This window comes from Egretta garzetta, unplaced genomic scaffold (assembly GCF_000687185.1).
Source record: "Egretta garzetta isolate BGI_Z169 unplaced genomic scaffold, ASM68718v1 scaffold38, whole genome shotgun sequence".
Taxonomy (NCBI): Eukaryota; Metazoa; Chordata; class Aves; order Pelecaniformes; family Ardeidae; genus Egretta; species Egretta garzetta.
The window spans coordinates 1206429-1219347 of NW_009260667.1; the positions used below are offsets into that span (position 1 = coordinate 1206429).

General features: G+C 36.1%; 1 protein-coding gene across 3 annotated transcripts in view; it reads left to right on the plus strand.

Moving 5' to 3' along the window:
- ANKS1B (ankyrin repeat and sterile alpha motif domain containing 1B) overlaps positions 1-12919 on the plus strand; it is a 449446-nt gene that overhangs the window by 127040 nt on the left and 309487 nt on the right. For all 3 annotated transcript variants that reach the window (XM_035901046.1, XM_035901047.1, XM_035901048.1), the window contains one exon: positions 11265-11430. In XM_035901046.1, the coding sequence (XP_035756939.1) occupies positions 11265-11430 (166 nt within the window). The remainder of the gene's footprint in view (positions 1-11264; positions 11431-12919) is intronic.

A 12919-nucleotide genomic window follows, 5' to 3' on the forward strand; every position in this document is an offset into this window, starting at 1 on the left:
ATTTAAAGAGCCATAAGGAAGTAGCATTTTTATTAGCTGAATGTTTCTCCTTCAGTGATGAGTAGTGAATTAGGTATCTATGCCGACATATTCTCCAGTTCCGTGGTTTAACCCCACCCAGCAATGAAGCCCCACACAGCTGCTTGCTCGCTCCCTCTATCCTGGTGGGATGGGGGAGAGAGAATCAGAACAGTAAAAGTGAGAACACTCGTGGGTTGAGATAAAGACAGTTTAATAGGGAAAGCGAAAGCCGCACACACAAGCAAAGCAAAACAAGGAATTCGTTCACTACTTCCCACGGGCAGGCAGGTGCTCAGCCATCTCCAGGACAGCAGAGCTCCATCACGCGTAGCAGTGACTTGGGAAGACAAACGCTATCACTCCCCCCTTCCTTCTTCTTCCCCCAGCTCTACATGCTGAGCATGGCGTCATACGGTGTGGGGTATCCCTTTGGTCAGTTGGGGTCAGCTGTCCCGGCTGTGCCCCCCCATCTTCTTGTGCCCTCCCTCCCTGCTCGCTGGTGGGGTGGGGTGAGAGTCAGGAAAGGCCTTGGCTCTGTGTGAGCACTGCCTAGAAGGAATGAAAGCATCCCTGAGATATCAACCCTGTTCTCAGCACCAGCAGGAACGAAAGCATCCCTGTGATACCAACCCTGTTCTCAGCACAAACCCAAAGCAGAGCCCTGTACCAGCTACTGTGAAGAAAATGAACTCTATCCCAGCCAAAGCAAGCACATATCCTTATATTTCAGTCTTAGTTGAGTTCAACGTGGCCAAGTCAGACCTCAAAAAATTGCCAAGTATGTAGGCAGTATGATAAAATAGTTCTGGATGATGGAACTTTTTGTATCCATAAAGCTAAATATCCATATTATGAGTGTTAGTGGATTTTTGGCACATTTTTGGCCAGGAAACAGCAGAGTTCCCAGGGTCTCGTTCAGAATTATGGCTCTGATCTGTGGTTTGAAATAGGAAGTTACTGGATTCTTTAAGAACATAGGAGATATGGACGATGTTGTATTAACATTTGTCTACTGCTATTGTGCATATTTCTCCTGCTGTAATGGAATAATTTATTTTACAGTTTTTAAATACTAATTCTAACTTATAGTATGAATTGACTTTCCCTCTGATTGTTTCTTACTGTTAGGTTCAGTTTTCACATTGCTGCAATACCCTGCTGCTTGTAGACAAATGTAATTTGGTCCTATTTAATCAGAAAGTACTAACTTTTACAGACCTTGCATGTATCCTGGGACCTTTAAGGAACAATTTCAAAATTTTCTTCTTCTGTTAATTTTGTATCACATTTTCTCTTCAGTTGTGTACCAGATGAAGGTATGATTCACAACAAAGTTGTTCATTTTTGATAATATGACTTTCATTAACTTTAATATTTGGAAAAACATTTTCTTGTTCTTTGTTTTACTGTGGGAGCATGTGTAGGAGGGGTTTCTTTCAAGAGAGTCTTGGCTTACACTACTGCAATAATAACTTTTATACCAAACATAATTAAATTTTTATTTCTTCCGTAGCAAACTGGAAAACTTTTAAACATGGGAGATTCCCTTTCCTGAAATAGCAAATGTTTATTTGTAGCTTCTATTAAATCCATTGTGTATGGTATCAAGCAATTGGTTTCTATTGTGCAAATTTGTGAAAGTATTTATGTGACTTCAGAACAAGATGCATGGGCAGATACAGGATATTTTCTTAAAAATGCACAGATTATTCGTAACAGATAATGGATTAACACACTTTACCAAACTTTTCTTTTCAAAGAAAATGTCTTTCATAACATCTCATTTTAGTGATATTATCTGCCCTCCAATCAAGTCAGTTTGCAGTTCTAGGGTTCTTTTTTGCTTTATGTTAATAGTGAAATTTACTGTTCACACAGATGACGTGTTTTGCTTCCAGATCTACTTAGGTGTGTTCAATTCCTCTCTCTCCTCCATAGCAACCCATATATTTTTCATTTGCTGGTACAGTAATTGATAGGAATGAAGCTGTAAAATGTGAGAAAAATTCAGCCTGTCTGCTTAACATGGGGTAGTGTGTTAATTTTTTCTGCATTTGCTGTCTAGTAAATGCTGACTGCACTGCAGGGTTTCTTGATATTTAACATTTTTCTATGATTTTGGCCCTTATAATATGAGGGATTAGTTTTACTTCATGTTCACTGCTTCTGTTGGAAACCAAAGATTGGTAAGTTTTAGTAGAGTAGGAGACAAAACTTGTTTAAGAGCTGGACAAAACCTATGGGTCTGGGGAGAAGCATGAATGGTTCACTGCCTTGTGGTCCAAAGGCAGAACTATAAATTCTCATTCATGCCTTCTGTGCATGTTTCACACCTACACTCAGGCACATTCAAAAACATTAACCCAAATTGGAAAAAAAAGTCTTTTATTGGCTTACTTTAATGGTGACTTTACAGGTTTTTTTTTTTTTTGGTGATGCTCAAAATGAATCTGTCAGTTGCTAGTCACATACTACTGGTATCCCTGTAAGGCAGGGGTTCTACCACTCTTCCTATAAGACTTGTTGTGATCCTTTTCTTACAAATAAGAAAACCCTCTTTTTTTTTTTTAAGTATAGAGTTCTGATTATGTAACAAACTGGTATTGTGTAAAATGTCCCTTCGTAACCACCTTCAGAACTTTGGGCTGTTAGCAAATGAAATCCAGAGCCTGACAAAGTACGCATGTATTTATCGATCTCTGGGAAAGTGGAAAGCAATTTCTTTCTTCCGACCACTGTAGATGCCAGAAGAGCCTTCTTCCTGTTGTTCTGTGTGTGTTGAACTTTGAAGGTGACACCCTTGAAACTGTGACACTCTTCTGAGCCTCTTCATTCACCTTCTGGCCCCAAATTCTCAGTTTCTAATGGGTTATTCTACCTCTTACTGGAGATAGTGTTGTATAAAAGTAAATGTTTGTATGGGCCCTCCATCAAATATGAAGTCTGGATATGAAATGATATCTGAATACTTTTACAAAGATTAACTAGTGGTTTTATTATGATACTTGGTAATGCATAATATTCTATTCTTAATTTGTTCTTCCTGATTTTTTTTTAATTTACAAAAATTTGCCCCATGAATTGAGCTAACTGCTTTTTTGTGTGTGTGTGTTTAAAACCTAGGCATTAGAGCATAAGCAACTTGCAGAGAAGTATTGTTTCCATGGAGCTGAGGTTTCAGCTCATTTTATCTTTTTAATATAATAGGCTTTATTTTAAATAGGCATTTTCCTATAGCTTGGTATTCAAACAAGACGTGGTTTTTTTGTTTAACATTGTTCATGAAAACTGGAAAAATGGGAGGATATTTAACCTGGAAATTACTTTCTAGTTTGTAATTGCATTTTGTTCAGCTAAACTAAGAATCATTTATTAAACCAGTTATTGTATTATGCTACATTGCCACACACAACCATTAGCATTTGCATAAACCAGATTATGTAGACTTGCGGTATATTCTTTGTCACAGTGAGTTATTCATTAGAGGAAGCATCTGCTCTTTTTCATGCCCTGAATGTTGTATGCATGGGAAAGCATGTAACATGACTACAACAATCTAACTTCATTTAAAATTCTGAATATCTGCCAGATAGAATTATGAAAACTCTGCATAAAATACAGTGCTGTGTTTCTGCTGCTGAGGTTAACACTGCATTCATTATCCTTGCAATTTACCCATATTTTCAGACATTTATAGTTTAGGCTACATTAGTGAGATTTGTGTTGTAAAGCTTTGTAGGAACCTTTAGCTTTCAGGGACTGACACTTGTAGAGTTTTCATATGAAATTTTAGATTCTAACCAAGGTATGTAAAAATATGCATTTGAAAAGGGGAGGATAAACCTACATTTGGGGTGCTATGTAAATAATGCTCATTTTTCCTTGAACACAAAGTTTGAAAAAGCAGATCTAACTTTTTTGAATAGTTTCTGAAAAATTATGCATCATTACATTTCTAGCAATATAAATATACAAGACAACACATTTAGCATGTTTTTTTAAAATGAACATCTTTCTCAGCTCTGTGGAAGGCTTACTGAAACTTATTCACAAAGGGTGTTTCAGTTGCTGGAGGGAAAGCATTATTTCAGAAAACTTTGTACATGTATTACCCCTACAATAGCAAACCCACTGTTTCAGATGCTTGGTGAGAGGGTAGAACAGAATACCCTTTTAAAATCTGTATTATAAATACTTTGTGTAGACCACAGTAGATCCTCCAGTGTCATTACCCTTAAATGAGATTACTGGGGATTTTCCAGATTCTGGAATATATCATGAAGTGAACCTTATTATCTGTTCTATGACAAATTACATATTCAAGTGTTTCTAGCTGTCATAACAATGAACATTTATCATAGTTTGACTCATGAAAAATGATTCTAATTACATGATACTATAAAAATTACTTTGGTTAAATTATTAGTAATAGATAAAAGCGGTTTTACTAGCCATAAAATTATAGTAATAAACCTGATTTCTTTTAATGGAGAGGCAGTCAAAATAAATATTTCTCCATCTAATTGTGGTTTTGGGTTACGATGACATAGAAAAAAATCAATTGTTTTTGCTCAGTACATTCTTGTGACAAACTCACACAACACCCTTCAATTTCGGGCATTCTGCCCACCACCTTGCTGCATCTCAAAAAACTATTCTAGTTATCTTCAGTGACTGGTCAGGACTTCTTTCTTGATTGAGTTCTCAATTCCTCTCAGCAACCTTTGGTTACTTATCATGAATATTTCAGTGTGAAGTGTCCCAATATAACAACATTATACATCAGTCTGTTTACAAACATCAGGAAGTATGTTTGATGCAAACACATTCAGACTTGGATATGAGGAAGACATTTTTTACAGTGAGGGTAGTGAAACACTGGAACAGGTTTTCCAGAGAGGTGGGTAGATGCCCCATTACTGGAAACATTCAAGGTCACGTTGGATGGGGCTCTGAGCAACCGATCTAGTTGGAGTTGTCCCTGCTCAATGCAGGGAAGTTGGACTGGATGACCTTTAAAGGTCCCTTCCAACCCAAGCTATTCTATAATTCCATGATTCTATGACATAAATGGGATAAATGCAATAGTCATAGCTCATTCTTGTGGTACTCATCACCTTTGGGTTGACGGAGCGTTTAGGATCAATAACTCTCCAAAGTTTTATTAATAGAAGTATAACAGTACTTTCCTGAAGAATAAGTAGGCAGAATTTATCACACTGTGATGGAAGAACAGCCGCTTGGGTTCTTCATGCTGGTCCTCTGGCATGCAGCACGCCAGGGGAGAAGATATGACGCCCTGGTGGAGCTCAAGGGGTATTTCATAATTTAATAGCAGTTCTTCATTATCAATATAAATGAAAATGAAGTTTTATAAGGATGGCAAATATATTGCATTCTTCTATTCTCAATATATGAGAATATTTCTCCTTTAAGGTTTATTATTCAGAAGAAAAGAAACCTTGGGTGTCTTCAACTTTTTGTCATATATGTTTGCAGGTAACTTTATGGCTATAATAATTGATTTTCTTTAAAAGTCTGAATTATCTGAAAATGTAATTTAAGACCATTGAAACTGCTAATCATTCTCTTCCTTAACCAGTGTCCTAAACTTATATTTTCAAGTATAAATACGTATAGGGGCATTCTTGCTCCCCGTACTTTCTAAAAAAGTGCCTTGGAGCTAACGTAAATATTTCTTCTAACTTCTGTGATTCTTATTAGGTGCCTTACATAAATTGTGAGGACAGTTAGCGTTTAATGACAAAGGAAGTCATATATCAAAAGAGAAACTTAAGCAAATCCAGATCTAATAAGTTTTCAAATACCAGGATACAGTGTGGCCTTCAAGTGTGAATAGTCTAGACTCCAGAAAGTCAGACAACTGTTCATAAATTTAGAATGTATAGGTTATAAGTTAATAACTTCCTGGTGAGACACAACATACCTACGTGAATTATCACTGTGATGAATGAGATATAACAGTACATCTTTAAAGAACAGTTTTTCTGTTGTTGCTCATCTGGAAGTCATTTCTGTCTCTGATGTGTTTGTCTCATGTTCTTGGGAATAAAACTTCAACTGACCTGATTTCTATAGGAAAGGAGATGGATGGCATGAAAAATTTTCAGTTAAATACAAATTCCATCTTCTTGTCAGAATGTCAGTTCAGATTAGATGCCTACTGAGCCTCTATCTTTTTATTCTTAGGTCATAAACCCACAAATTTGTATATACTGCTTGTATCTCAGTCCTTGAGCATACATCATTCAGGCTGATCCTTATAAGGAAATGCAAAAGTATCTAGAAGGCAGAAGCAAGAGTAGCTAGAAGCTTGGCAGAAACATGGAAAAAAGGCCTTACTCAATGCCATGTAGTTTTTGAAGATTTACTCATGTTATAGAATATTGTTTCATGCTCGTATATAACCATTTGCAATTCCCACATAGATATTTTACAAGCAAATTCATTCCCTCTGATCAACAATCACAACCTCCCTGCCTTTCTATTTTCTAGTCCTGTTTAGGTTTCAGACTACATGTGATAGGCTGGAAGCCTCTAAGTAAGGGCTATGTTGTGTCCCTGGCATGTGCTCTGCAACTTCAATCTCATATTGCTGTTTCTTTCTGCAAGGCAAAAATCTAATTTATGTTTTATCAGTATGGGCAAGTGTTCTCTAATGCTCTCCCAGTGACTCACGCACTCGCACTCTTCTCTTTTTCTCTCACTTCTATTGTGTATGTATTTTTATCCTTTCCACAAAAATACTTATTTTAACTTACTGGCAGCCCAGCACATTACTTTTATGAAGTTGTAATTGCAAACAAGAACAAACTCTGACTTGATAGTGGTGATCAGTTACAGGTGTCATCTTCAACTTTTTGGAATAATTTACAGGAATTCAAGATTGAATAATCTCTAATTTAAAAAAAACAAACTCAGATTATTTTGATTTCGAGACTAAAGATTATTCAACTATACTGGAAGACTATTTCTTTAGAAGGTTTTATTATGCAGTTGAAAATACCTAGGATATGTAGGATTACTGTAGAGTTACTGCTCATTGCGGTGGTGATGTGAGACAACAGAACTGATATTATTGAGAAGAATGCTGAAGAGCTTTTAATCTTAGGAAAAAAACAGAATCGCATTGCTTGATGCCAGAAGACAATTTTATGTCATCTGCTAACATCTAATTTGAATTAATTGGAATATGCTCAGTACCTGCAAAATGGAGAACACATTGCAGCAACCAGAACACTTTACATTGCTTTTCTCTAGTAATAAGAAGTTTGTCTTTTTTTGCTACATGTGCTCTTTTAATTAAGGCTTATGATCTTCACTTAATCAGTTGATAGAATTCCAGGCTTTTTAAAGTATTAGCAATTCTTTTTTGACTCTAACTTATTTAAGTTCTGCTTGGCATACTATTATCATATTTGCTTTATTAGGCAGAGATTTAGGAAGAATTTACTTGTCAGTAATTTACATTCCAATCATTTTCTCAGTAACCCCATCATTTTTATTTATTCTTCTCCAACATTTATATTCTTGTAATGTTAATTACAGAATGTTGAATAACATTCAGAAAATCAAGTTGAATGGTAAGAGCAATTAGGAAAGGAGTAGAGTACAAAAGAGGGGAACTTCATTATGTCAGTACGAATACCTGGTAAGCCCTCATCTTGAATACCATGTGCAAATCTGTTCCCTGTCACATCACTGAAGACTGAGAGGGTGAAGGGTGGCAGGGATGGTCAAAAGGCTAGAACAGCTGGGTGAGTAGATTAGAATTTCTCATTCCCTAAAGAAGAGGACAGGGGAAGTGTGATAGAGGTCTGTGAAATCACAAGAAAAGGATATGTAAAGAACAGCCATCCATTGCCTTCTAGAGTACAAGAATTAGGGATGTCAAACATGGTGAGATAGCTAAATACAAAACAGGGCACATGCAAACTGTAAGAAGTAACATGTGCTCTAAAGGCAACTTGAAAAAATAATTTTAGAAAGTTTGTTTGGCGGACATGCAAAACAAAGTCAGCGCCTTTTCACTGTGAAGTGTGGGATCCCAATAGGGTTGTTGGAGGAGGATTACTACTACATGCTTGTCCTGGTCTTGTGACGGTCTCACTGTTCTCTAGGCCAGCATCGTTGGCTGCCTTTGTAGACAGAATACTGGGTGACATAGACATGAAGTACGATCCAACATCTATTATGTCATATATTTTTTTTTAACGTTGGGGTTTTTTTTCCTGTACCTGATTTCAGGAGCTGAGCAGGGTTTCACTTTGGTGTTTGGTGACAATTTTAAGGCTGCAGTATTTCTTCATGGCCTTCTTTAGGCAGATTTACTAGGCTTTTGGCATTCTGACTTACTCCTTGCATGTACAAGGATTAAATTGAAGTTTTAGTCATTGCTTAAGTAAATACATTTTTTCCTCTGTCTTTTTACAGCAGACTTAAATGCACAAGGTAGAAATTCCTTTTTTTCAGGGTAGGAAGGAATCACCCTCTTGTCCTGCAGTTGCACTTCAGCTGCTTCGGTATCTCCACATTACACAGTGCAGTCTAGGGAGAAATATTTTCTATATTTATTGTGATAAAGAGGCAGGAATATAATAGAGTTAACACTGCTGTTATTTATCAATTACAAGGTTTTTGAAGTCTACTCCAATTTAAACCTTAAGGTTTCATCTCATGAACATTTATTCCAGTAATAAAAGTCTGTATTTGTAAACTTACTGATTTCAGTTGTACTCTTCCTAATATCCATGCTTAATTTTATGCAAGTGTTATTTGCAGGATTGAGGAATGAGACGGCTTAAGTTTAAAAAGCTGTATTTGGAGCTGCAGTAAGCCCACTTGCAAACTTTTCTAATTCCTTGTTGTGTCATTGGAGTTGCTAGCTGAAACTAGTTACGATTAGTATATATCAGTGAAATTGCTAATGCTGAGAGCTCATACTCCAACTAGACATAAAGAGGAAAGGGTAAAAAAGGTATAGATGCAATCGTATTCCTCTTCTTGGCATGTTTTTTGAACATGGACCACTAATCTTGTATTGTTTGCTAGTGCATACTCTCATTTTTTTATTACAAATGCTTGTTAGTATTCTGTTTATTTCGTATAATTTTTTCCCTGTTAACTATTTCCAATATTCATTTTCAAGTTCTTTATTCAGTGGAAGTACGATCCAACATCTATTATGTGTCATATATTTTTTTTTAACGTTGGGGTTTTTTTTCCTGTACCTGATTTCAGGAGCTGAGCAGGGTTTCACTTTGGTGTTTGGTGACAATTTTAAGGCTGCAGTATTTCTTCATGGCCTTCTTTAGGCAGATTTACTAGGCTTTTGGCATTCTGACTTACTCCTTGCATGTACAAGGATTAAATTGAAGTTTTAGTCATTGCTTAAGTAAATACATTTTTTCCTCTGTCTTTTTACAGCAGACTTAAATGCACAAGGTAGAAATTCCTTTTTTTCAGGGTAGGAAGGAATCACCCTCTTGTCCTGCAGTTGCACTTCAGCTGCTTCGGTATCTCCACATTACACAGTGCAGTCTAGGGAGAAATATTTTCTATATTTATTGTGATAAAGAGGCAGGAATATAATAGAGTTAACACTGCTGTTATTTATCAATTACAAGGTTTTTGAAGTCTACTCCAATTTAAACCTTAAGGTTTCATCTCATGAACATTTATTCCAGTAACAAAAGTCTGTATTTGTAAACTTACTGATTTCAGTTGTACTCTTCCTAATATCCATGCTTAATTTTATGCAAGTGTTATTTGCAGGATTGAGGAATGAGACGGCTTAAGTTTAAAAAGCTGTATTTGGAGCTGCAGTAAGCCCACTTGCAAACTTTTCTAATTCCTTGTTGTGTCATTGGAGTTGCTAGCTGAAACTAGTTACGATTAGTATATATCAGTGAAATTGCTAATGCTGAGAGCTCATACTCCAACTAGACATAAAGAGGAAAGGGTAAAAAAGGTATAGATGCAATCGTATTCCTCTTCTTGGCATGTTTTTTGAACATGGACCACTAATCTTGTATTGTTTGCTAGTGCATACTCTCATTTTTTTATTACAAATGCTTGTTAGTATTCTGTTTATTTCGTATAATTTTTTCCCTGTTAACTATTTCCAATATTCATTTTCAAGTTCTTTATTCAGTGGTGGGTTAACGTAGGAGTAATTTAAAATTTGGTTCTACTGAAGTCATCAAGTAGAATTTAGAAGTGGAGCTGTTATCTACAGCCATAGTTTACCTTAGGAAATATGAGTTGTTCTTGTTGAAGAAATTGTTATTCCACATCCTGTTCTCCTCATCGTGTTCTTCAGTCATTTTCTGAGTAGTGCTGTGATATTATCTAACTGTCAGGGTACTTTCTGGCCCATTGCATTTTATTATATCATATTTGATTTATGTGTGGTGCTTGACTTTCTCAGGCATCCATATGTCTAATGTAAGAAAGACATGGAAATATGTCTTTGCCCATGCAATTGATTTCTGGTGGAATTAAAAAAAAAAATCACAAATCAAGAAACTCTGGTGAAACTGTACGGTATCATCTTATTCATGTTATAAAGCAGAGAGCGTCTGCTTGGTTGGACAGCTTAGGGTACCAGCAAAACTTCTGACCAATTCCTTTTTTTCCCTCCCTCGACATTTGCTAATGATGGGAATTCACCATATGTATCCCTGTTAAGGGATCTTGCGCCATTATTGCTGTTTGCTCAAATATAGAGCAGTAATTCATCTTCATTCACAACCTGGGATTGTGCCATCAAAATGTAGATGGCATATTTTTAGCTTTCTTATTTATAATATAAACATATTGTAAAAACATCCCCAGAGAGAAAGTAGTTGCATTGGTAACATAATTGTCACTTTCATGAGATATAGTTAAAAAAATGGAATAAGGGACATCCCCCGAACTAGAACCTAGCAAAGTAGGTATGGCGAGACCAGTTATGTTGGAGCTTTTGCTAAATACAAAATTTGATGAATAAAGACATTTCTGTAACTAAACAAGAAATATATTGCGCAAAAATTTAAAGAAACAGGAAATGTTATCGTCTAGCATGCAATTCTTCCAGTCTGTTACATTTGAGTTTCAGCAGAACGTGGTATTTTATTTACTGAATTTTAAACCCTGCTAACCAGAGTTATTGAACCTGGTTCTTTTCCTGTGTCATCTGAGAAATATCTCTCTTACGTACTTAAATTTTTGCATTTCAGGAATCTTATTCAAAGAAGAGAGGTTATGCATTGGAAGCAATACCCTCTGTACCTCTGGATGCAGTTGCTTCAGAAAATGACAGCAGTCTTTGTGATTCGATAGACATAGCAGTGACCAAAAAACCTTGTTCCCTAGAGATAGCAAGAGTACCTTCCTCAAGACCAGGTAAATCACCAAATAATTCTTTACATAGTCTTTGGTGTAAGTGTAATGTTATAGAAGGTATAGAATTATACATATAGAAGGTATAGGTTTATAGTTTTAAGAATGCAGTACTCTGTTTACTTACTACAGCATGTTTATAGCCTTCCATTAGCTACCGTAAGAACTTAATATCAGAATAAAGATGAATAGCAAAATGCAGCAGAAGGGAAAACAAAGCAGAAGTTTAAGTCATTTCCTACATAAATATAAGACAATTGCAAAAAGCCAAATTAGAAAATTAATTTTTTTTAAGCCTGGCCTTCTGCAGTAATATATTTACCAACCTTTTTCTGTTTTTTAATGAAGTGTTTAGCAACAACATTATACAACTAATTCAAAATTTGAAGTACTCTGTATTAAATGTTACATAAATAAGATCTGCTCCGTTTTTGAAAATGAAACAAGGAATGAGAATTGATAGAAATATTAAGTGACGGCTTAGCAGACTGCTGTTTGTATTATACAGGTTTGAACAACAGTGAGTTACAGTAGTTAAACAATAGAATTATGCTGAGTCAGATGAATTGTATTACCTGTAAGGACTCTGTTTATGTTCTCCAAAATTATATGCTTTCTTCCCTTATGCTTGTTTGAACTCTTCATTAGTCACCACCTGGTACAGGAATTTCAGAGTATAATAATTTTGCTCTAAGTAATTGGACTGAGAGTCTCCTTTGACAAATGACAGTTCTCAGCAGCACAGACCTATTTTTGACCTGTGCTATCTTGATTATAGATCATGATTTGGGAAATATACAAGAATGACAGGTGACTGTTGACTAACATCGTGTTACTTATCTAGTCTGTGTAAGGGGAAGCACCTTCTTCATTTCACAGCTGAACTAGAATTGGAAGAGTGCCAGAGCTATATCAGGCATAGTGCGTAAGTGCCAGATACCACGATACAGCTTTGGAGTCTGCAAGGTGAGGTGGAGTTGGATCATAATTCCCACCTCTCCATAAAATCTGGGCTAAAGAAAATTTGAGGGAACCTCCACTATGAACAGTGATCTAAGAGGTGGCACAAAATAGCAGAGCATCTTTATAGTATCATTGCACAGAGTGGACCAGAATCTGACTTGAACAGCCGCATGACTACTTGTGTAACTTAAGGTTTACTTTGTTGATGTTTTTTTGGCTCTGATAATCTAAAAAATTAGCAGACTGTGCAGGACAATATTATGGGTTGTCATTCAGTAAAGGAAGAAAGTGCCAAATTATCCTTGTTTTTCAGACTTCTACTTGATTAATCACCATAAACATACTTATTGCGATGGGAAGACTGCCATACCTCTTCCCCATAAATTGGCTGAGGGAGTTCATTATCTGCTTCCGTAGTAATGGGGCTCAACTATAAAGCTTTCCATTGTAATTAGTATTAAAAAAAATTACAGACTTTTCGCTAGTTAAAATACCAGGCTTTGGAATTGTGCTGTCTGCTGAACATAGG